Source organism: Amphimedon queenslandica, unplaced genomic scaffold (genome assembly GCF_000090795.2).
Source record: "Amphimedon queenslandica unplaced genomic scaffold, v1.1 AMPQUscaffold_13490, whole genome shotgun sequence".
Lineage (NCBI taxonomy): Eukaryota > Metazoa > Porifera > Demospongiae > Haplosclerida > Niphatidae > Amphimedon > Amphimedon queenslandica.
The window spans coordinates 342,095-366,178 of NW_003546274.1; the positions used below are offsets into that span (position 1 = coordinate 342,095).

At 37.0% G+C, this 24,084-nt stretch overlaps 5 protein-coding genes and 1 long non-coding RNA gene across 6 annotated transcripts; 2 read left to right on the top strand and 4 right to left on the bottom strand.

Moving 5' to 3' along the window:
- Nucleotides 1-39: 39 nt before the first annotated feature.
- Nucleotides 40-10,075, bottom strand: LOC100640531 (unconventional myosin-IXa-like). The gene is made up of 26 exons (XM_019993700.1): nucleotides 9,876-10,075; nucleotides 9,628-9,767; nucleotides 9,221-9,320; nucleotides 9,061-9,138; nucleotides 8,859-8,933; nucleotides 8,060-8,144; nucleotides 7,373-7,482; nucleotides 6,080-6,206; nucleotides 5,209-5,327; nucleotides 4,807-4,989; nucleotides 4,427-4,569; nucleotides 4,251-4,326; nucleotides 4,145-4,191; nucleotides 3,942-4,056; nucleotides 3,789-3,869; nucleotides 2,576-2,633; nucleotides 2,409-2,469; nucleotides 2,254-2,299; nucleotides 2,073-2,138; nucleotides 1,886-1,985; nucleotides 1,618-1,721; nucleotides 1,484-1,572; nucleotides 1,246-1,389; nucleotides 984-1,168; nucleotides 425-555; nucleotides 40-375 (listed from the first exon to the last, which is right to left on the bottom strand). The coding sequence occupies exons 1-26, from the start codon at nucleotides 10,026-10,028 to the stop codon at nucleotides 286-288; spliced, it is 2,706 nt and encodes a 901-aa protein (XP_019849259.1). The 5' UTR covers nucleotides 10,029-10,075; the 3' UTR covers nucleotides 40-285.
- Nucleotides 10,076-10,136: 61 nt separating this feature from the next.
- Nucleotides 10,137-19,943, top strand: LOC109580482 (tRNA-splicing endonuclease subunit Sen54-like). Its single transcript, XM_019993704.1, has 10 exons — nucleotides 10,137-10,227; nucleotides 11,994-12,040; nucleotides 12,191-12,334; nucleotides 13,485-13,551; nucleotides 14,416-14,499; nucleotides 14,580-14,630; nucleotides 15,249-15,299; nucleotides 15,375-15,424; nucleotides 19,485-19,592; nucleotides 19,678-19,943. The coding sequence occupies exons 2-10, from the start codon at nucleotides 12,012-12,014 to the stop codon at nucleotides 19,820-19,822; spliced, it is 729 nt and encodes a 242-aa protein (XP_019849263.1). The 5' UTR covers nucleotides 10,137-10,227; nucleotides 11,994-12,011; the 3' UTR covers nucleotides 19,823-19,943.
- Nucleotides 10,403-11,968, bottom strand: LOC100640658 (forkhead box protein L1-like). Its single transcript, XM_003384511.2, has one exon. It carries the CDS (start codon nucleotides 11,617-11,619, stop codon nucleotides 10,771-10,773), a length of 849 nt encoding a protein of 282 aa, XP_003384559.2. The 5' UTR covers nucleotides 11,620-11,968; the 3' UTR covers nucleotides 10,403-10,770.
- LOC109580483 (uncharacterized) lies at nucleotides 15,947-19,750 on the bottom strand. Its single transcript, XR_002184252.1, has 3 exons — nucleotides 19,673-19,750; nucleotides 19,473-19,606; nucleotides 15,947-16,216 (listed from the first exon to the last, which is right to left on the bottom strand). It is a non-coding gene; the product is annotated as an uncharacterized LOC109580483 (long non-coding RNA).
- LOC100635601 (actin-related protein 2/3 complex subunit 1A-like) lies at nucleotides 19,895-22,416 on the bottom strand. The gene is made up of 9 exons (XM_003384472.3): nucleotides 22,187-22,416; nucleotides 21,907-22,058; nucleotides 21,652-21,827; nucleotides 21,325-21,539; nucleotides 21,167-21,272; nucleotides 20,755-20,934; nucleotides 20,591-20,683; nucleotides 20,177-20,267; nucleotides 19,895-20,066 (listed from the first exon to the last, which is right to left on the bottom strand). The coding sequence occupies exons 1-9, from the start codon at nucleotides 22,263-22,265 to the stop codon at nucleotides 20,031-20,033; spliced, it is 1,128 nt and encodes a 375-aa protein (XP_003384520.1). The 5' UTR covers nucleotides 22,266-22,416; the 3' UTR covers nucleotides 19,895-20,030.
- LOC100640786 (ketimine reductase mu-crystallin-like) lies at nucleotides 22,384-24,037 on the top strand. Its single transcript, XM_003384512.3, has 8 exons — nucleotides 22,384-22,655; nucleotides 22,708-22,858; nucleotides 23,016-23,078; nucleotides 23,139-23,243; nucleotides 23,288-23,480; nucleotides 23,531-23,652; nucleotides 23,709-23,811; nucleotides 23,865-24,037. Exons 1-8 carry the CDS (start codon nucleotides 22,393-22,395, stop codon nucleotides 23,924-23,926), a joined length of 1,062 nt encoding a protein of 353 aa, XP_003384560.2. The 5' UTR covers nucleotides 22,384-22,392; the 3' UTR covers nucleotides 23,927-24,037.
- The last annotated feature ends 47 nt before the right edge of the window (nucleotides 24,038-24,084 follow it).

Below are 24,084 nucleotides of genomic sequence, written 5' to 3' on the forward strand. Positions count from 1 at the left end.
GGTGCTAATTCAGGTAATAGTAACACTGAAGACCACAAGTTTAAAGCTAAATAATAATACTTTGGCCCAAACCACAGTAAAATTACAGTTGTAGGAAATAAATAATAAGTGAGAGACAATATTACAATAATTATTATTATCTCAATAGTCATTATCTTTATTAAAATTACTCACAAACAAAAACAAAAAAAAATAAAAGAGAATTTTGATTTCTTGTAATGAATAAATTATTAATCTTTTTTTAAATACAGTTGTAGCTTGTTTGAACGGATGAGTGGTTTGACTTCAGAGCTGGCTGTATGACGGATTGTGAAGAAGAGGAGAAGAAGGAGGAATATTCTGAGGAATGGGGCTCTGACTTGTGGGTGGGGCCAACTAGAAATAAAAATAATCGACTTCTATGATAATAATGACAGGGGCTTACCCGTAGTTCAGTAAAATAATGAGGAATGTGAAGATGAAACTCTCCGTGTTCTACAATAAGGTAACCTCTTTTTTGACTTCTCCCAAGAACAAACACTTGATCCCCTGGATAAAGAGAAGCCTGACCGTTTTCTATAGAGAAAGAAAAAAAAACAGTAAGTACATGTATATGTACATATGTACGGAGTTTCAGCCAAAGGATTGTTTACAGCAAAGTTCAAGGGGGCAGGCAGGAGAATAGAAACACTACAAATTTTAATACTCCCCGCTATACGTGGAAATTTTAGAGGGGATAAATTTTCGCAAATGATAAATTTGCAGGATTTCACGAGGCTGAATTTTCGTAAAGTGCCACGATTTTGTAAGATTTTGGAGAGTTAAAATTAATTAATGACCATTCAAAATTGCAGCAATACCGTAATAAATTCTAATTATACATAAACCAACGTTCTAAGATGAAATGTTCACATGTTTTAATCTCGCAAATGACCCCTCGTTTCACAAAATTTGCGACAATTTATCCCCTTGAAAATTTCCACACATAGGATTATGTATCTTGCCTGGATATTTAAACTTCATTACTCTCCATTGAGGGAATGCAATCTTATAGTTCCCAACAATAGTGTAATTGCGTGAGCTGACACCAACAGAAGATACAATTGGTACTGGAGCTACCGGCGGTAGACCATTCCTCTGTCTGTCAGGAATTGGGGGAGGAGGAGGCGAGGGTGATAGATCCCTCTCACTATAAAAGGAGAGAGAGAGAGAGAGAGAGAGAGAGAGAGGAGGGGAGCATAAAAATGAGAAGAAGACTAATCTTACAGTCTGGGGGTGAGAGGCGACGAGTTAATGCTAGCTCGTTGATATCTGTTGAAGAGATTCGAGCGAATGAATCTCTGTATCTTAATGGCCGATCTGGCTCTCATCTGTTGCCTTAGCTTTTCTAAATGTTGTCTCAGCTCATCCCTAGAATTAATACATAAACACGCATACATGATTTAAAATAGTACATCATTAGACAGTAGAGTAGATAATGAATAGCCCATTTCTTTGTACTTACATTAGGAAAACTTTAGTCTGTCCCAGTGCCCACATGTCTTCAGTGATGGACTCATTTTGTAATATGTAAGCAAAAGCAGTTAACAGATCCTATTAGTACAGTAGTGATTAATAGTTTTAACATAATAATAATACTTCAGTCATCTCGTGCCATTTGCTGCGTAGTCTCGTCAAAGCTTTTGGAGCTATCATCTGATACCGTCTTACAAACTCCTTGTAGATCATGCTATGATAATAACCTGCAGGAGAGAAGAGCTATAATCTTCATTCCTATGATCAGATAATTTTCATTCCAAATCCTTAAATTCCCAGACTACATACAATACATGTACATGCACATACATGTAGCTGTTTCTCATTCTCTCATTTTCCATTCCCATGTCCTCACATTCCCATACTGTACCTCCTTGTATGAGATCCACGGTCTCAAATATTGCCATATCTTTAATCTGCTGGCCGACGACTTCACGATCAAAGTGACCAGGGGTCTGAGAACTATTGGACTAAAAATAAAGAAATAAGGGTCCGATACATATAAAATATAAAAATCAAGGGATCCAAGTGAATCAATCAGAGAAGAATCAACATACCTTGATACACCTGATAAAATATGGTTTAGTTTTCTTTAACACGCTCAATACATCGTCCAAATGAGCCTATATACATGTACATGTACATGTAAGATTGACAATAAAAAATACATGTACATGTACATGTACAAAGTAACGTTGACAATAATAACAACAGAAGTACATGTGTACATGGACGTACTTGAAAGTCTTGTACAAAGGCAGAAGGCTGTCTTGAGTCCATTTGACTAAAAAGAGAAGAAATATAATGGACAGCTAGTACACATGTACATGTACACATGTACAAATGTACATGTACACATGTACAAATGTACATGTACAAGTTTTTAAACTAACCTAGAATGTTGCAATGAACTTGGAGTGATTCGACTCATTTGGCCTTTAGGACTCCCATCAGCTAAAAGAGACAAAGTAACATGGAGAGAGAGAGAGAGAGAGAGAGAGAGAGAGAGAGAGATAAAGTAAAAGAGAGGATCATCATGTTAGGAAAACAATGCACATACATAGTAAATCTTTGCTCTCTGATGCAAAAAGATGAGCAACGAAACCAAACTTGCAATCCTGTGAAAACAAGACGATAAAATTACATTAAGCAATTAATATTACATGAATTACTATTGTTATCTACACAGGATTAACTATAACTTTAAAAATTCATAAAAAATCTAAATTTGATCAGAACCAGCTCAAACTTTCTACGCAACATAAGTACATGTATATGTATCAGAAAAAATTATTAAAATGAAAAATTCTTGTCTTTACATTTTTGGTGAAATTTGGCCAAAATCCCTGTACTATATATAGTACAGGGACTTTGGCCCAATTTTAGAGTAACTTTAAAATTCTGTAAAAAATCTAAATTTGATCAGAATCAGCTCAAACTTTCTACGCAACATAAGTACATGTATATGTATCAGAAAAAATTATTAAAATAGAAAATTCTCATCTTTACATTTTTGGCAAAATTTGGCCAAATTCCCTGTACTATAGTACAGGGACTTTGGCCTGATTTTAGAGTAACTTTAAAATTCCATAAAAAATCCAAATTTGATCAGAATCAGCTCAAACTTTCTACGCAACATAAGTACATGTATATGTATCAGATAAAATTATTAGAATGGAAAATTCTCATCTTTACATTTTTGGCGAAATTTGGCCAAATTCCCTGTACTAGGTATAGCAAGGCTGCAAAAGTCATGGCAGCCATTTTGTTTGGGGGTGAATCCTACTTAGTAACGCTACTGCGTTACTAATAGTACAGGGACTTTGGCCCGATTTTAGAGTAACTTTAAAATTCCATAAAAAAATTCAAATTTGATCAGAATTAGCTCAAACTTTCTACGCAACATAAGTACATGTATATGCATCAGAAAAAATTATAAAAATGGAGACTTCTCAAATTTTAATTTTTGATGAAATATCCTAGCTCTACTATAGATACACGTGTATACATACTCGTTGTCAAATCAAAGAATAAAAATGTCTGCTATTTGGAGGGTTCCATTTAATACTATAGGGTGCTTTTCTTAGGGCTATATATTTCACGGGTTTTGTTACTATTCGTGAAAATAAATTCCTCAAATTAATTGTTTATGGGTACAGAAAATTCAAATTTGGGATAAAATCACAAAATTTAATACAGCAAATTATACATCCTCTAAATCTATAGCCCTCGGAAAAAAGGTGCCCTAGAGTGTAGGGAATTACAATACTCACTTTAGTAGAGAAAACAGCAACAATGTCATCAGCGAGTGAGTCTGCATTAGCATTGAGTATATTGTAAGTGTCGTATGAGACCTATCGAAAGAGAAAGCGCGTGAAGTAAGAGAGGCTTATCTCAAGAGTAAAGAACAGATATGTTATATTCACCTCTCCACAGTAGTGTTTGATAGCAAACAATGAAGAAGAGCCAGCACAAGGAGTGAAGCAGTTATAATGACCAAACTTCTGCCTCATCCTAACCCGCACATCTTCTGATGTGACACTAAGAAAGAAAATTTAATAGGAGGAAGGGAGAGAGGGAGAGAGGGAGAGAAAGAGAGGGAGGGAGAGAGAGAGAGTTGGTTGCTCACAGTGGTGAGACTGTCTCTTGATTCAGCTCCTTTAATATACCACTATTCTGTAAAGGATAAATATTAATAATAACAAATACTACATCCATGCATTATCAGTTCTTACATTGTTCCCTATCACTTCAATGCAAGGAAAACAATCATGGACATCTTTCTCAAACAAAGGATCAACATTTTCCTTCCTTTAGAAAAGAAAGAGAGGGAGAAAGAATAAAAATATTTTTAATAAGATAATAGCAAGTACACATATTATAGTAAGAGAGAGAGAGCTGTGCTATTTACTTGCAGTTATTCAGTGTGTCGTGAAACACAGTCTGCATGTAAAAGTGCTGGAGTTTCTCTGATGTCCAGTTGATGCAGAGCTGCTCCAAAGAGTTGCTCTCGTTTCTCTCGAAACCGAACAAATCCAAAATACTCACGACATTCTAAAACAATCAAAAGAATGAGGGCAAGTTCGGAAGAGAATTCGCAATATTACAACAATGCCAAACAAAATTACATCTGCAATGTACTACATGTACATGCATTATTACATGTATATTTTTCATAGCTACGCCAATAGTTACAACTAATAGAGCTACTTCAATATATATCAATATATTAATATACAGTAATAATATAATATTAAATTGTCAAGTATAGTTTGACTAAATCTCTCATACTTCGACTTGAGATGAAGACTGAGAGGACTCAGAGAGCTGATGTGAGAACCGGCTGCCGTTTCTGAGCGGTTTCTGAGGAGAGTGAGCACCTGCTCCCTTCAATAGAGTATTAATGCGCCTCATTATTGCAACTGATGTACGTATGTACAGGGACTTAGCTAATGCATCTCTGGCACTGTTAGCCTGAGGAAAGAGAGAGAGAGAGGGGGGAGAGAGGGAGAGAGGGGGAGGGAGGGAGAGAGAGAGGGGGGAGAGGGAGAGAGAGAGGGAGAGAGAGAGAGGGAGAGAGAGGGAGGGAGAGAGAGGGAGAGGGAGGGAGGGAGAGAGAGGGAGAGGGAGGGAGGGAGGGAGAGAGAGTTGTAGAAAAGGACATGAAACATTTAAAGTTGGTATCTTCCCTACCCCAGCAGCAGAGCAGTTTGATTTGACGGCCCCGTGATGAGAGAGGTAAGTACGCTGGGTGAGCCCTTTCTGAAGAACGTGATGATGGACACCCAATAAACCAGCAATGGTCTTCAACTCTAAGAGAGAAGAGAGGGAAATTACAACAAATAAAAACAATTGTAAATGAAGCAGTTTATGTACATGGAGCTACGTGTAGGCGCATATTAAGATTGCATTCATATTTACACAGTTAGCAGTTCAAATGTATTAATTGGTAATTAGACACGCACTAGGAGGTATAACCTCCTGCACTAGAACATGCAGCTATCAACCACCAAGCAGGTGACTATTATCAAGGACAAAATCCATAAAACCTAAACAATTGGCAATTATGTAGCAAAGTTGATAGCCAGCCGGGAGCTCACTTAGCAATAAAAACAGATAAAGATAAGAGAGTCTAAAAATGCCTCAGGAGATAGACAACTAGGAACCAGGAGGAATAGACCATGATAAGGAATCTACAGTAATTTTAAATGTACATGTACATGTACAAGGAGGCTTATACAAGTAATTCTCAAATAAAACAAGACAAAAGTAAACTGGATATGAATGTATATACACAGAATGTATTAGAAATGAGTTATTTTTTGTACACAAGATAATCTTAAATTGTAGTTTTATATATATATATATAGGTCAACCTCCACACAAGACTAAAATAAGGACACTTCTATAATCAGGAGAGGTAGGGTAGTAGCAGTCTCAATACAATGTGCATTAATGAACTTTTGAAATAAGGACACTTCTATAATGAGGAAGGTGTCATTACTGTAGTGTTATCCCTATCTCTACTTCATGCACAACAATGTACTGTAGTACATGTACTCACCATCGATGCCTTGAACAGAGAGCTCTTGGTTCTTGGCTTCATAGAACAATATATTACCGAGGAGCAAAATGGCGACAAGGACCTTCATGACATCATGGAGAGGTATACCTAATTGAGCCAGACTCGACTACCAAGGAAAAAATTTAAAAAAAATATTACAAATGAAATAAATTCGCGCGACATAAAATATGTTTGCATTGCGACAAATCAATTACTCGTTACTATAATTGCAATAATTATGCAAACTCATTATTAGCAAAGCATACAGCCTAGTACTCCACTATTACATAACAATTATGTATTAAGCATAATCAATTACAAATTATTAGAGTTTATTATGACAGTAAATAATCATTTATTACACAGCCAGACAGAAAATCAAATTTCAAATTGAATTTTAAACCATTCAAAAGGCAGGGTGCATTTACATGTACAAAATTCAAATGCCACCACCCTGTCTCAATCACAACACATTAATACATATCCCAGTCTGTGTGTTCTATGTACCAAGTGTCAATAGTTGTTGATAAGATAAATGGAAGTTCAATTCAAAAAACTAAAAGCAGCTGCTGATCGTTTTAAGTAAAGCATTACTGTACACCTATCACATTAATAGCATAATATCTATCACATTAATAGCATTTAAACTATGTGTACATGTATATCATTGTACACACGCTCCTAATGCTTAATAGTTGTGAAGGTATGCATGAGGAAAGAGGGAGAGAAGATACAGGCCATTAATTACTACATGTGCATGTACAGTTAGTACAGAGTGTGTACTATACTACAAATAACTGACATTCAGAAGCTATGAAATAAGTGAGAGAGAGAGAGAGAGAGGGGAGAGAGAGAGAGAGAGAGAGAGAAAGAGAGAGAGAGAGAGAGGAGGTAGAACTACCCTACACCTTACAGCATTAACACAAAATACAGCTGTACACATGTATTAATAATGTTAAAGGATTACCATACAAACTGTAAGTGTGCTATTATTTTTATTATTATTATAAAGAAAGACAAAAATACAATACATCACAACACACAGACATACAAAATAAAATACACTAAGGACAAAACAAAAAATAAGAGAAACCAAACATAAAAAGACAAAAGATAAAACAAAGGACAAGAAAGAAAGAAAGTCAGCATGCACTGGCCATCCAAAACAGATGGGATGGTAGGAAGGCGACCAAGCCACATTTGGGCACTATTATTATTATTATTATTATTGTTATTATTATTATTATTATCATTATTATTATTATTATTATTATTATTATGGAAATGAATTACCTTCCATGCCTCAAAGTGATTCTGTAGTTGCTGTGGGCTGTCAGGAGGATCAGCCGCTTGAGAGAGATAGTGCAAGGAGCGACTATCAACATGATGGAAATGAAACTTGCCTTGAAAAAGAAGGGTAAGAGTAAATACATACATGTACAATGTAGTAATAATGGTGGTGGGGATGGGTATAAATGTAAAAGAGAAAACAAAACGGGTTCAAAAAAACAAAGATAAAAGGACTCTCTCTCTCCTAAAATGATATTGGATATCCTCCAGTACAGAATGAGAATTTGTTATCAACAATCCTCTTAGCCACAATGTGCAAACAAAGACAAGGGGAGATCAAATCACTCCTTTCCCACCCTCTCCCATAACCATAGTGATCACTGCTCCTCATTAAATTAAGAATCACCAAGAGAGAAGAGGAGCAACAAGAGACTACGATAATTGACATATTTAAAATTATTCAACCTTCCCTAAGCATCAGATCAAGAGAGCATAAGTACACCAGATTACTATGAATTAAGCTATTGATTAATAGCAAGGAGTAAAGGAAAAGCAATATTTCAAATAGCCTCACACACGCAGCTGTCACTTAGGCCACTCCAGCACAGAGGAGCTGTGTATGAGTGTGGGAGACCGGGAGTACATGTACATGTACATTGATAAGTACATGAGTACAATGTGTACACTCACTTCTCTCCTCGGAGGTTAGTCCGGCAAGGATTTGATAGAATATGTGATAATTCTGCTCATTTTGAGGAGGATTAACTAGCCTTGTCTATAAAGAGAGAGAGAGAGAGGGAGAGAGAGAGAGAGAGAGGGAGAGAGAGAGGGAGAGAGAGAGAAAGAGATCAAAGTGGTATCACTACAATATCTATGACATGACCTCAAGAGTGTCTCAAACTATTTCATTCCTTGATACGAACACCTCATACTACAACCATACCTCATCATGAACCCACACGAGAACAAGCAACAAAAAGTGAAGTACAAACAAAGGAATAGAATGCAAAGCAAAACAAGAGGAACTAATGCAACAAACAGTCCCTAGCCTGGTGTGTTGACAAATATAAGAACTTTGTGGCAATACAAATAGTCCATTATACAAAGAGAAGCTGATGAATACACGATTGGACTGGCAATCATTCATTCGCACACACAAACATCAATAATAACACTTTTGGAAAATACTACAAAGACACACGCATGCTATATGGCATACGAGGCACATTATTATTATTATTATATACATGTAGAGCGTTATTTACTCACTCACGTATGTGCGTAATAGCATGCACTAAGACACACATGCACAAACAAACACACATGCAACATAGACATACCATCATCCACCTGTCAATTAGTAGATCACAGGAAGAAATTTATAGTCAAAATTTAGACACACACACACACACACAGAGATGTACTTATATATTCAAAGGTTTGATTATAGTAGAGGTAGATGTAGTTTGTAACTAAGATAACTACTTACTTGGTCCAGAAAATAACAGTTTACTTTCAAACGAGTTATCTGCATTCCTTGGTAATGAAACTCAACCAATCGACCCTGTAATATATTTATAGTGATAACTCTCCAAGCGTGCAATGTGTGTGTGCATAAATGTCACTTGTGGGCGTGTCGCAAAATAACGATCCATTAATAATATTAATAAAGGAATTATTATTGTTCTTACTATTCTGCTAGCATCTTTGTTAGCTTGAGTACCAGCAGTACCTAGTGCCTTTAATACGACCGATGATACCTGCCAATACTAGAAAACACGAGAGAGAGAGATAAAATAATTATTTAATAAAGACACAGTCATGGTACATATGTACAAAGTACTGTAGTACCTTCCTGATATCTTGCAGCCAGTCTGACTTCATTGAATTTGAAAACATCTTCACAATGAGCCTGTCCGCTGTGAATGACTTGCCACTCCCACTCATACCACTAGAGGAGGTCGAGAGAAAAGAGGAAGGAAGTATCAATATCTTACTCACTCGTTTCATTTACATGTACATGTTATACGTGTGACAATACATGCATGACGTCACAAATTGGCAAAGAAAAAAAACAACACCAATTACTCATAACCCTGTACTAATTACATACGCATACATTTTAATGAAAAATAACAAATTATTTAGCAAAATATCTACACGCATGGGAAAAAGGAAACGAATTATAAAATACATTAACTACATTTAGCATGCAAATAATTGTATTCATTACACAATAACAATATGAATGCCCTTACCTGAATATGATGGAGCGGGATCTTCTGCTCTGTGATAATTCTTCGAGTACTTTCTCTCCCACACTTTGTAGTGTAGCCATCATGCTTGAGCTAGGATTCTCAAATGCATTGACACACAGTAATATGGGACCAATCCAAGTCTAGAAGATATATATATATGTATATATATAGTGAAGGCATAAAATGACACACACACATATTGGTATAATACAGTACATTATATATAACACAAAGGAATGGATTTTTACATAGCATCTTCCTTCCATAAAATTCTCGTGGAGTTGTCTGATGATGGCCTCTTGCGTTAGTGGGCCAGAAAGTCGAATGAGGTCCTCGCTGCTGGTACCAATGGAGCCCACAGGGGGTGTACTGGTTGAGGATGAGGCGTTCTTTAGCGCCATAGCCTTTTCTCTTCTTCTCACTCCTAAAGTTCACACACTGAACCGTTCTAATTAATGCACACCTCAAAGCCACATGTAGCCCCTCCCCTTTTTATGTAGAGGCAATTATAATTATAGATCTATAAGATAGCTTCTTTCTACAGCTCTCCTCCTTTTCTTTCGTATTCCAATCTCTCTATCTCAGTATCCCAAACACACAGTGAGTTTTTCTCTTTGCATGATTTATAATTATATTCATAGCTCAAAAATCAATTATAATCATTAATAATTAATTGATTATAATTATAATTAATCTTTCTAAAAAAATTCATATTGCACTCAGATCTGCTAACATTCATTACTGCATAGTGAGGCTGTTGCAGGATGATCTGTGGTTTCTAATTATGATAGCAACAGCTTCATTTATGAAATTTTGCAAACAATATGGCTAGCTTTGATTATTAATAACAATAATAATAATGATAATCATAATTTTGTGATATTATATAGTAATATATGCAAAAAGCACTAAAATACAGAGCAGTGATTACACAAAATGGGTAATGGCAAGAGGGAAGCAAGAGTCATAGAAAATATAGCATAGGATAAAGCATGAGGGTTTTAAACTCAACCAAGGAGTCACAGAGGATGAGGAGGGTATAGAAGGAGAATGAAAGAGAATATAGTATCTATAATAAATCTCCTGATTTTATAAACAGCAGTGTATAGGCGATGTCCGAGGATGACGGTGCAATATTAAAAACTATGACAATAAACTTGCTATGGAGAAGCGTTTGCAGCGATCGCTCAATGGAGACGTGGGGGTAGTGACCGGCCCTCCGGTTTCACTGAAGACAAAATCGTTTGGACTACAAGGAGGGGTAAGTAGACTTGCATTTGAGGACGTGGGTGAGTTCTCAATGGGACTAGGAAGACTGGAGTCCTCTCCTTCACTATATGCACTACCTGTTGAAGAGGGTCTCTTGGAACTAATGTCACTCTCTGCTTCTCCATCTGCAGATTCCTCTCTAGTACTGCTTGTTCTTCTCCTGTTTCTTCTTCTCCTGTTGAGCTTGACGCATAGCTCGGGGCTGGCGTCCATAAACTCAGGAGCGAGTGTCCAGTAGTTGCCTTTGCCTGGCGGGTCTTCTTTCTCTCTTGCAACCTTCACAAAGCACTCGTTTAACGAGAGGTTGTGCCTTATGGAGTTCTGCCAGCCTCGCCTGTTCTCCCTGTAAAAGGGAAACTTGTCCATTATGAATGTGTAAATCTCGTTTAGGGTGAGCTTCTTTCTAGGAGATCCTTTGATGGCCATTGAGATGAGAGTGATGTAAGAGAAAGGAGGTCTTTGATGGACCTCTAGCACTCTCTGCTGTCCGTCGCATACAACTCTAGCTAAAATGGAGAGCGCAGCAGAGCTGGAGTTGTCGATGGTGCTCAGAAGTGGTGGAGGAGGAGGAGGTCTGTTAGTGTACTCTAGTCCTGCTGCAAGCCCCAGTGGAAGATGATGATGGTGAGGCGTTAAAGGAGGCACTGGGTGCAGTAGATACTGCGCTGGTTGCTGTGCAGGGACAGGAGCGTACATTTTGCTATGGTTCAAGGCTAACTGCATGACTAGTTCACTGGAGGCACTGCTCGAAGATCATGTAGTCTAATTCCGTCACAAGATTGCAAGCTGGGCCTCTCTCTAGCTATTTTATATCCTCCAGAGTGTTTATTTTTAAGAAACTAGTCCGCCTATATCCTGTGCATTCCTAGCAATGTGTGGCCTTATGGGTGACCACACACACACACACATTACAACTATACATTCTCTTTGATCTCTGTAATTGCGTGGGAGGGCTCGTCGCTCGGATGCAAGCTATATTCACAGCAAGTTGCTGTCCTGTTTGTTATGTACAAACATAGAGCGGGCGTTTTGGTATATCCCATTTGGAACACACACACATGCCTGCTTTGTCATTATCTCTTGTTCTTTCTTCATAGGGAACGAGCATTTTTAACATGGCCAGCGGAGAAAACGAAACTCACCTGTAAGCTGCTACACGCATGCATATTTGCACACATACTCTTCTTCCCAACCTTCATTCCTCCTTGTACACAATAATTTAATGACAATAGCTAAGCTAACCATGCCAATATTAATGTCATACCACTATGAGGCATTTATTCTATTTCTGTAGTGTTTTCAATTTAGAAGGAGCACTACCTGCTAAAATGGGACAAAAGTCTCTAAATGTTGGAGGGACAAAGGACGAAGAAGAAAGACTCTCCTCTTTTCTCACAGGATATCAGTTCTTGCTGTCTAAAGAAAGACAAACATCGAAGTTAGTTATCAGCGAGGCGCTCTAGAGAGACAAGGAGGAGGGGGAGGGTGGGGGAGGCAGGTGGCGGAGAATGTAAATAAATCTAATTCCATTGTCTTCATCACTAACCTATCATCTATAGCTATAATAATAAATAATAATAATAGTGGATTATTAGCCCCTTCTCATAGTACAAGAGGTAGACGAGGGGGATGGAGGTATAGGAGGAGAAGAATGTAAATAAATTTCTTCGCTTTCTCCCTATCTCTTTCCTCCTACTCTCCTCCTGTTATGCCATCCCCAGTGTTATGTGTAGACACTACAAATACTATGCACACAATCCTAAAATTCAATTAATGATAAACGCCATTTATCCTAGCTCTGTTTGTTATAAGGCACATAGCAGGGATGATTGGGATTTTATTGTCTCATATAAACATTACAACTAAACCAAAACTTTGAAAATGAGATTGTACACAGATCCAGCTACGTCAGGGGGTCAGTTGTCAAATAGACTTTCTTTCCAGTAAACCGATACCACAAACAAAACACAATAGCAGACAACATCATTTAAAAATACAATAATAGTAGTAATAATAATGATAATTATACATTAATGTTCCATAATAATAATAATAATAATTTTAATAATGACAACAACAATAATAATAATGATAATGACAAGCATTCCAAGAGTAGTATTGTAAACATTGAAATGGTGATTTAAGAGAGGAAGAGAAATAAGAGACAGGGTGGCAGACACATTTAAACATAAACACGAGTATATAGGCATGGATATAGCTTCTATCATTTAAAACTAATAATAGCAATGGGATGTAAATATAATAAAGAACAAGTAGTACTAGAAAGCAAATGTGTATTAATGCCCTTTGCCCACTTGTAGCAGGCTGACTCTGGCTGCACGAGCCAAATCTAAATAATATAAATGAGTGTAAGCCTCAAGGGAGAACCTGATAAAGGGTAGGTATGACTTGTTAATCCTATTAGACAAACCAACAGACATTTCCAATGAAATACCAGCTAAACTCTCTTTCCCTCACTCCCTCTGCCTCTTGTACCACAGCTGGTATCCAGCAACTAATCTTGCACGGGCGAGTCACCATCGCGTATAACACGCATTTTAATTATTTCTTTTATAATGATTGTACAGGAGAAATGTGTCAGTGGCTGAGTATTGTAGTCAAGAAAGTGGAAAATTGCTGCTTAAAGTTAAGAAGGTAAACAAAATTTATACTTATTGATTACTTGAAAGAGAGAGAGAGAGAGAGAATTAAAGGCGATTGAGAGAGAGAGGGAAAAGGAAAAAAGAGAGATTATATTCATCTCATTGAACTATTCATTGCGTGGATGTGCCATATGACCCAATACTAATGGGATGGGATATCCAAATATTTGCCTCAAACTCATTCACACATTATCTCATAAACACATAAACAAATTCACACATGATGTCTACAACTTGTGAGGTATACTGCACACACACACACACAGAGACACACACAGACACACACACATGTACATACTTGTATGTAATAAATGGCCCTCTTTTTTCCTTACTATTCTACCCCTTGTTGTTTTCAATATCAGTGGTTAGTCTATGAAACAAAATATCGACCAACTCAATGACTGCATTCAGTGCATGTTTATCCATGTGGCTAGTAACCTGAAAGGATTGTTGATCTATTGCTCTTCTATGTTATGTTTCAATCTCATCCTTATATCCTGTAATAGTAGCAATGAATACAGTCAACACGTATACATGTACATGTATATATACCACAGAGAGAGAGAGAGTCATTACTTACTAGTGTATAATATTATACTTGTGTCAGTGTGTGTATATGCTGTGTTGTAGCTAGTATATTATAAATCTTCCATTATTATGATAATAATGGACCTATATATCTGCAATTCATTGGAAAATTGTGTCAACTAGCTTTATAATAGTGAAATTACTATCCATTGAAACACCCAGTCTGTGGGTTAGAGGATTGAAAGGGACAGTGGCTGGGTAGGGCACCTTTACAAAGTTTATGTATAATACACAAATTAATGGGAAGCTGCTGCTACACACACTCTAGGGAGGACACTGGAATTATTATGGCCACACTGAAAAAAGTCAGACCTACCTATACCCAGAAGAGGCCCTCTACTTACAAGAATGTGTGAGTGGTTTATTCCCCTTTCCTCCCTATCCTCTTTCCACCCCCACTTATGTGGTGTTTGTCAGTCTATGTTTCTATAGGGAGTAATGGAGATTGTTTCAACTGGAGGCGGTCCTTGGACAATTCAAAAGGTGGGCCTGTCTGATAAGAGAGTGTCAGAGTGTTGCCCTCTGTTTATAGCAAAGACAACTATTACATATTTAACAAAGCAACCACATCTCACACAATTAAATATCCCAACCACACTGAATCACACTAAGGTCTCCAGTGAATCCACTGGACTGTGTCCATGTGCAACTAAATGTACATGTACATAACTGATGATGATGAGTGTAATATATTGGACTCATTTAGATATCATACTGCATTACCTTCTATTGTTACTATTATGAACACTAAATGGTATCGGGTTGCATTATCACATGTCATTTGCATTGTAGTAAGCACATTAATACCTGTACATCTACATAAACTGGACCCATTTTGTGTTTATAAGCTATAATAATGAGAGCTTAACCAGAGAGTCAATATGTATGAATCTATATTATAATAATATAGTTTATATCATGCTTATGAGACAAGAGGGGGCTATGTGTGATTGTATGCATTCACATACAAAGAATTCTCCATTGTTATTATAAGAGGTTTACCAACTCTTTGGCAAAATGAAACTTAAAAAAACTGCCACAAGTTTATATTTCAGCATGACAACATTGCAAGATAATGTACTCTCTCATTTAAATGTATAGGCATACCACACATTTCTGAGAGGCAACAAGTCCCAGCTGCAATATTACCAGGTGAACACGTCTTTAAAAATAATACTAGCCACCTAAAATATACATTCTTTCAATGTCTATAAACAAATATTGTAGGTTTATGCTGATTTGAAGAGGTCCGGTTACATTGTGCAAAGACCAACAGTGTGAGTTTATCATGAATTCAAGTACACATCTTGCCTGCACGTGTGAGTGATTCTATGTTATTTTGGGACATTTCATACGTGTACGTGTATTTGTTGCGTAGCAGATTTAAATCAAAATTTTTAATTTATAAAGTTGCTCAAAAATTTGGCAAAAGACCCTGTGCTATATAGTACAGGGTCTTGGGCTGATTTTCATCAAAAATGACTTGGAGAGAATTCTCAATTTTTATTATCTATGAGTTTACATACATATTATGAGTTTGTGGATAAAGTTTGAGCTGATTCCGATATTGCAATTCCTAGAGTTGTGGCCATTTTAAAATAATTACATAATGTGTGTCAACTATATATAGCTATTCCTCTTTCTCCTCTTCAATGTCATGTCCTACGTTTGTTTGGTATTTTACATGTGGTTGCATAGTTGACCACATGGCACCTTACATAACTCAATTATCTCCCCGTCTTTCCTTTCCAGCCAGCTGGAAAATTTATCATTTCTGACCTTGTCTTAATAATATTTGCCTCTGTGTACCTCAAGGTCCATTGCCCAATAATATACACACACATAACATCCATACAAGAGAAATGTCACACTATATTATTATTATTATTATATGCAAGCATGTGATTTGAATTATAGGATTAAATATGATATCCTCCCACTATCTCTCTCTCCCTCTCTCTCTCTAATATTGTCTCAAAGGTAAGATTGTTTGTTAGTTGTCAGGATATCAGATCCAGTGAACCAATTACTTGCTTTCTCTTTGAGGCTTGTACACCTGGACATTGGCCCTATACAATAAAGGAGTGAGGGAGGAAAGTGGAAATGGAATTTTAGGGAGAGAGAGAGAGAGGAAAGGTGTTTGTGTGAATGGGAGCATGTGAGAGTGAACCCTCTCCAGTGTGTATGGTCTACCACCAAAAGCATATAGAGATACATGCCATATGCAGCAGGTGCACGTTTCCCATTTAAATTATGTTATTGTGTCCCAATAGCCACCTCCTATTATTCCAGTGGCTTCTGGTGAGATTTAGGCCAGACTGAGCTTCCTATATTGTAGTGTGTATTAGCAAGGAAGTTACATGTTGGTTGTACAGTACAAACATGACCAGTCTTAGTATTATTTTATGCAATGAAAAACTGGTCTATGTCAAATATTCACAGGTTGCTCCCAACTCATAAAAATACACACAGATAGTACTGTACATATGTCTGTTATTAAATGAGGTGGGGGCAATAGCTCTTGAATCTATTGGGTACTTGGTATAATTAGCTCTAGCCTTATCCTTCCAGACAGTCAAAATACCCATACAGTATCACAATACCATTAGCTCTATAACCTCATCATGTCTGGGCACACTTCTTTGTTTATTATAAATTCAAGTCTTGCGTCCAGTGGAACAGACCAACGTTCCTTTATTTCCTCCAGCAAGTTGTGTCTCAGGCTATTCTAGGTCCCGGCATGACACTGGGTGGTTGTCATGGTGATAGACAACCGAAGGAAAACCATGGAATGGGCATAGGACTTAGAATAAACAGGCCAGGCTAATCTACATCTTAGCCATAATAGTATCCTGGGCGGTAATACAATGCTCATAATAATGATAATGATAATAATACACGTGTGTGTGTGTCAGCCTGTTATATGAATCACAAAATGATTAGCAGAACTGGGATACATGAATTGAATTAAAATTGCAGGAATGATTTAATAGGAACAAGACTGTGTCATCATAACACTCGTGTCTGACTTACATAGGTCTATGCATGTCAGGGATTATAGGTTTCATATTAGAGGGGCAATGACTTCCAATTGAATTTAAATCAAAGAGAAATGATTTATTACTGAAGTACAGGCGACCCAATGCCTGGGACAGTTTACAAAAGGGCCCCACAATAAAAGGGAGAGGACCATCAGTGTGTGTCTGTGGGCCCATACAAGTGTGTAATGTTTTCAACCACCATAAGGCCCTTACACACAAAACTTCCATTAGCCCTTCTCTTTGTTTTGGTTACGGACTTAGTCACAGGAAACCTTACCTGGTAATGAGAGCAGCTGTATATAGGTTTCAAAGTGGGGCTTATCAAAACTAGAATCTCTTTTGTAGGCTAGACTATCAAAAGGGATGACATACTCTAGCCAATTATCGTTATAATAATGATTTATGACGGACAAGGCTGACGGTGTAAAAAGAGCCAGTTCTTGCAGGTGTTCAGTTTAAAGGTAGAGGAACAGCTGTTGGTGGAGCAAACACACAAATATACTACACACTTTCTCACCAAACATTATTAAACAATGATAAACAAATGAATATGTACACAAACAAAGAGTACAAGACATACATGTACATGTATTTACATGATGCTGGATACAAATGTACGAATAAACAAACATATTAGACAAACAGCTCCAGTAATGACTCAAGACAAAATACTCAACAAGAAAGAATGTCAAGTATAAACTACAAGTATGTACACACACATTTATACAGAGAGCCCATGGCAAATACATATACATGTACATGTACATGTACACGCATCTACAAGACTATTACATTATCCTATCCTATATCCTAGCTTTCAAATCCTTCTGTCTTTCTTAATTCTCTAGGGCCCCTTGTATCCCACACACATACACACATATCTACTCTATACATGTACATGTACAATTGTACATGTACAGTGTACATATAAAGGGAGGAGAGAGAGAGAGAGAGAGAGAGAGAGAGAGAGAGAGAGAGAGAGAGAGAGAGAGAGAGAGAGAGAGAGAGAGAGAGAGAGAGAAAGAGAGAGAGAAAGAGAGAGAGAGAGAGAGAATGGTGGTACATTAGTATGTGTTTGTGTAGAGTTTGTTATAAGTGTATGCCCATAGTGTACTGTTGAATACAAAGGACGTTAATAGTTTGTTTATCATATACAATGTAGCTTCTGTCTTGCTTGGGGACATCTTTCTATGAGAAATTTACATTAAACACCAAACTCCAGGAAACACATACACGGACACACACAATGGAATAGACTAACTCTGATTTGGTTAGTCTATTGAATTTGGCTCAAGTTATTTATCATTGTTAAGAGATAGGCTTGTATAGGCTACCCTCTAGCATACAATGTATATGTTGTACTACTACTACTACTGTCTAACTGGATGTGAAAAACATGATTAAACTGTATGCATGGCAGAAATGATTGATCAATGAAGTACATGTACAGTACAGTAGACCCGTGCATGGTTTTATAAGGAACATGTAAGTACATGTATATGTATCAGAAAAAATTATTATAAATTCTCACCTTTTCGTTTTTGGCCTGATTTTTGAGCAAGTTAAAAATTCATAAAAAATCCAAATTTTATCAGAATCAGCTAGAACTTTCTACGCAACATAAAGACATGTAAATGCATCAGAAAAATTATAAAAATAGAAAATTCTCACTTTTTCATTTTTGGTGAAATTTGGCCAATGACCCTGTACTATAATAGTACAGGGACTTTGGCCCAATTTTTGAGCAACTTTAAAAATTCATAAAAAATCCAAATTTTATCGGAATCAGCTAAAACTTTCTACGCAACATAAAGACATGTATATGCATCAGAAAAAATTATAAAAATCAAAAATTCTTTCTTAGTCATTTTTGGCAAAATTTGGCTAATGACCCTGTACTATAGCATAGGGTGCTTTGTCGAATTTTGGAGCAATTTTCATAATTGACTGACAAAAAGCTAAACACCATAAAAAAATCCTGTGGGGAAGGAAACCCTGACACAAACAATAATTTTCTCTTGTCATTCGACACTAATTCAAAATTTCAAATCTGTGTTCACACACGCACACTCACTCTGTGTGTGTGTGTGTGTGTGGTCACTGTCTTGAGGCAGTGTATGGGATATCAGTAATACTTTGATTCATGAGAGGACTCAGACACACTGTGAATAACACTACAATGTGAATATTAATTACTATAAAATGAATAATACTTTAAAATGAACCTGCTCTCTCTCAATCCATGAATGTCCCTTTATCAATATTTTAATTTGTTTTTTTTTACCATTATCTGTAGAAATCCTTCAGAGTCTCAAATTCCCCATCTTCTTTTAGTCTACAAACCACAAAAATCTTTTAAAAAGACATCCCCTGGTCCCCCGGACACTGTCATCACAGTAACAAGGTAAAAAAACACAACTACAAAAAAATTAGAAAATTTTCACATCAACGTGCATGTCAATATTTAACCCTTTGTTCTCTCACTTTAGTCCACACGAGTGTTTCCCATTGCCTTCCACAGTGAGAGAGTTAAGGGACAGATATCCAAATTCTCAGGTCCAGTACTCAATCGTTAATGGAAAGGACATAACTTATTATTCAATTTATCATCTCGACGCCTTACGATTAACTTAATAACTATTAATAACTACCAATAGTTAATTAAAAGTTATTATACAGAGCATCGCACGCATATATGATTTCTAATTTTGATAAATCAAGTATTATTGTGAAAAAGAAGCCTATGAAGTTAAAAGTTCAAACTAAACTCAGCTAGCTACACACACTATAGCTACTAATGTCAATAAGAGTCTTAAGGACAAAATTTTGATCCTCAATCAGTCTAAAATTTAAGTCCAGCAATGGCAGACTCCAAAGACTGAGAGGAAGAAGAATAAAGAAAAAAAAGGAGAAGAGAAAGGTAGAGAGAAACGAAAGAAAAAGACACAATGATGCATATACATGTAGTACCATTTAACTGAGTCTTACCTTGCAGTTCCATATAACAAGACGACCATCAACTCCAGTAGTACAGAATTTGGAGGCACCAGTTCCATCCTTAGCAAAAATTGATATCTGACTATTAGGGGAACAAGAAACACAGCAATAATTAATTATAATAAATTAATTACAAAATAGTACAGTACCATACATTAGTAACGCGGTAGCGTTACTAAGTAGGATTCACCCCCAAACAAAATGGCTGCCATGACTTTTGCAGCCTTGCTATACCGGGAAAACGAGCTCCTATTATACATGCAGCAATTATAATTTTACATACATGTATATATATTTATTTATTTATTATACAATATTTATTTATTTATTCATTTATTTGTTTATTTATTGCAGCACATACCGTAACCCTACAATTTCAAGTACATGTACATGTGCCTAACTTACGTAATGGCATTTTGATGGGTGGAGTCCAGAGTCGTATCAGAAGAGCCAGTAGTAGTTGCCCTCTTGTCCATACCCTTGAACTTCTCCATAGCACTATCAAAAATGAAAGATGGAAAAAAATTTTTTTAAAGGATCCACGAGATTACATGTATAATGTAACTCACGAAAGTTGTCCAGAAGCTTTCTTTTCCGCCTGGTCCAAACGATTCACAAATGTGAGTTGATTGTTGTCGTCGTGGGACCAGAGGACAGGATAGCAATCAAAGCCAGCTGCAACAATACTGCTCTCAGTGAGGAACTGGCAGGAAATGTACGGGAGGTAAGTGTGCCTCACCGTAGCAACGCTATAGTGACAATGATCGAGATACGTTATTGTAAATTTAAAATTACTAATTTATTAATCAATAAAAAAAATTTTGAGGTGATTCTACATTTGTACATTAGGGTTATTATTATTATTATTATTATCATTATAAACAAATCTGAAATACAGCGTAGGGTGGGTTGCAGAGAAATAAAATTACTATTACTATTATTATTTATTATTATTATTATTATTATTACATATACACTCACCAGTCTGCACCAGCTGCCATGTTGACAACAGAGATACTGGAATCATGGCCGACCCAAGCAAGCTTGTCACCAGAGGGAGAGAAAGACACATCATGAACCCAACCACCTGGAACAAGTATTACTTTTAAAATAAAATTAGAGCCAGTTACGTCACTGACCTCCTCCATTAGAGAATTCAGCCATGACATTCCCAAAGGGCATCTTCTTTCCCCAGACAGTCTCGCTTGGCTTCTCCTCAATCTCTTTCACGTAACCTGAGAAAACTCGAGCCTTGAAATCACTGCAGCTGGCAGCAATGAGGTAATTGTTTGGATGCCAGTCGAGTGAAGTGACTGTGGAGCGAATCGGCTTCTTGATGTGTTTACTCACCCACCTTATGTAGAGAAAGAGCAATTATAAAAAAGGAAATGAAAAGTGGAGACAAAGAAATAAGAAAGAGGAGTAATGGAGAAGAAATGTAATTTAAAAGAAGTCAAATCGCTTACCAATCGTTCTGTTCATCAAAGTAACAGACGGATATTATCCTTGCTCCACTACCAACAGCAAACTTGTTCTCCAGCGGCGACCACTTGACAATGGTGGCAGCACGATTGATACGCAATATAACAAGGACAGGACTCCAGGCCTTACCGTCATACTTCCACACATAGGCGTTACGATCCTAAAGGGACAGGGCTAAGTAGTGGACGTGTCTCCCAATAAAAATACATGTACATGTACGTGTATGAATGGTTTCTTACGGCGGCACAAGTAACGAGACTCCCTCCTTTTGGCGCCCAGTCCATTCCGGTCACACGTGAGGTGTGCTCCATCAGTTTGTGCTCAAGTTCCCACTTTCCTCCCGACTTGGTGTAAATATGAACCTCGTTATTGTTAGGGGAAATGGCAAACTCTAAAATCGGAAAGAAAGTGCATTACATGTAATAATGTACATGTGTTTTATACTATAATACATTTGTATTTAAAACTCAATACATCAGCTCCCCTGCCACTTAGTTCTACTGATATATCATTACTCACTTGTTCTATCTCCATTCCAGCAGTGGCAGGTAATGGGCTCAGTCAATAGCTCGTGGACTTCCTTTCCTCCTCCGCTCATATTGTGAGACTCAGTGACACTTAAATACTTAGAAATATATCAGTGGGTTGAGGCCGCGGACTCTGGTCAGTCTACACGGCCAAGGATCTACCAGAAAGATTTGGAATTGTGTGGAAAGAGAAAGAAAATGGCTCCCTTTCCTTGTTCTGCTAGAAATTCCTTAAATGGAAGTTGGCCACGCCTACAAGCACATGATCTGAGCCACACCTCTAATTTGCATAGCTTTGTAATGGCGTCTGCAGGTCCTCCATACATAAGTGCAGGAAAGATCCGGGAGCTTGTCTCCATGCTTGATGTAATAAATGTAGTCGAGAAAGGACTGGCAGATTTCTCTAATGGTAAAGTCGTCCAGCCTGTGAGGAGCTTCCTGAATACGACTGAGCATGGAGGGTAATTAAATGGCAGATACTTTTTAAATAAAATTATTCATTATCTGCTGCAGTTTTTTAGGAGTCATGCCTGCATATTGCTATTCAAGTAATTGTCTTGCAACGAAAGTGCTTACTCTCTATACTGACAATGAGAGTAAAGGTGTTCCCAATATACAAGCGATTGTGGTGCAGATGGACCCCTCAACTGGCAGCGTAATAGCAGTAAGAACCAACTATTATAAATATATATGGTGTAGTGATACCTATTCATTTCTAATATGCATATTTATTTACTGTAAATGCACTGTAAATGATCACGACTGGCTGTTACATTGAACCCTAGCTGCTAATAATAATAATTTTCTTACTTTGTTTCTAGTTGCTTGATGGAGTTACCATTACTAACATGAGGACTGCTGCTGCCTCAGCTGTTGCATTGAAAGTATAAAACAACTTGCACTTGATAATAACTATAAATGATAATCATTTACTCTATATATAGTACACTAAACCACCTCAATCAGATCTTACACTATGCATAGTTGGATCTGGGGTACAAGCCCGGGCACATGCTGAAGCATTAAGAGAAATATGCTCTTACAAAGAGGTGAGGAGTAACAGCTTGTGATACTCACTCATGCCATCTTTTAGATTCGTGTGTGGGGGCGTAACTTGGAGAGGATCCAGAAATGTGTAGCAGATATTGGAGGAGATGCTGTGAATGCAAAGCCTTACCAAGACCTCAGGACAGCCTGTGAAGGTGCTGATATCATTGTAACTGTGTCCATGGCAAAGGAGCCTATTGTGAAAGGAGAGTGGCTTAAAGAGGGGACTGTTATTCTAAGTGAGATTAGTTTTTTAAGGATTGATTAAGCTCCTTGTGTTATATGAAAGGTGTTGGAGCTTGTCTTCCTGACTGGAGAGAGCTGGATGATGAGCTCATGAATAATTCATTAGTTATTGTAGACAGCAGAGCAGGAGCTATGAAAGAAGCAGGAGATATACTATTGTCAAAAGTATAATTATAATCTCTTTAAAGATTCATCTCATCATTCATTATATATATATATAGTGTGATATTTATGCAGAGGTGGGTGAAGTGGTTGCTAAGGGACCAGTAAACATGGAGACAGCACGCTCGCATGGAAAGAAATTTATACTATTTAAGTCTTTAGGTGTGTTTTAAATAATGGCCACCATGTAGCTGATAAACTTTTGTTTTGTGTAGGGCTGGCTATTGAAGATGCAGTGACTGGTCAATTAATATACGAAAAGTTTAATCAAAAGTAGAAAACAATACTCTTCCTAAATAATCACTGTTGTGAAACTAATAATTTTACTTTTGATTATTAAAATTGTAATGTTTTTCTAAATAATTTGTGAATGGTTTCCCAGTGTAAAGTATCAGTGCAACCCACAAACCCCATTTTTGTGACATACCCTCGTGT

Bases quoted from the DNA above. Each gene is read 5' to 3' on its own strand.
- LOC109580482 (XM_019993704.1), top strand. From the start codon at position 12,012: ATGGCCAGCGGAGAAAACGAAACTCACCT. The intron at 13,552-14,415 runs GTAAACAAAATT...CACACACTCTAG, and splicing joins TGCTGCTTAAAGTTAAGAAG to GGAGGACACTGGAATTATTA. The intron at 19,593-19,677 runs GTAAAAAAACAC...CTCTCACTTTAG, and splicing joins ACTGTCATCACAGTAACAAG to TCCACACGAGTGTTTCCCAT.
- LOC100635601 (XM_003384472.3), bottom strand. From the start codon at position 22,265: ATGAGCGGAGGAGGAAAGGAAGTCCACGAGCTATTGACTGAGCCCATT. The intron at 21,828-21,906 runs GTAAGAAACCAT...CTGTCCCTTTAG, and splicing joins GTCTCGTTACTTGTGCCGCC to GATCGTAACGCCTATGTGTG. The intron at 20,268-20,590 runs GTAAGTTAGGCA...TTCCCCTAATAG, and splicing joins ACCCATCAAAATGCCATTAC to TCAGATATCAATTTTTGCTA.
- LOC100640658 (XM_003384511.2), bottom strand. From the start codon at position 11,619: ATGCAGTTAGCCTTGAACCATAGCAAAATGTACGCTCCTGTCCCTGCA.
- LOC100640531 (XM_019993700.1), bottom strand. From the start codon at position 10,028: ATGGCGCTAAAGAACGCCTCATCCTCAACCAGTACACCCCCTGTGGGC. The intron at 8,934-9,060 runs GTAAGAACAATA...AATATATTACAG, and splicing joins ACAAAGATGCTAGCAGAATA to GGTCGATTGGTTGAGTTTCA. The intron at 4,990-5,208 runs GTAGGGAAGATA...CTCTTTCCTCAG, and splicing joins CAAACTGCTCTGCTGCTGGG to GCTAACAGTGCCAGAGATGC.
- LOC100640786 (XM_003384512.3), top strand. From the start codon at position 22,393: ATGGCTCCCTTTCCTTGTTCTGCTAGAAATTCCTTAAATGGAAGTTGG. The intron at 23,481-23,530 runs GTGAGATTAGTT...GTTATATGAAAG, and splicing joins AGAGGGGACTGTTATTCTAA to GTGTTGGAGCTTGTCTTCCT. The intron at 23,812-23,864 runs GTGTGTTTTAAA...TGTTTTGTGTAG, and splicing joins TATACTATTTAAGTCTTTAG to GGCTGGCTATTGAAGATGCA.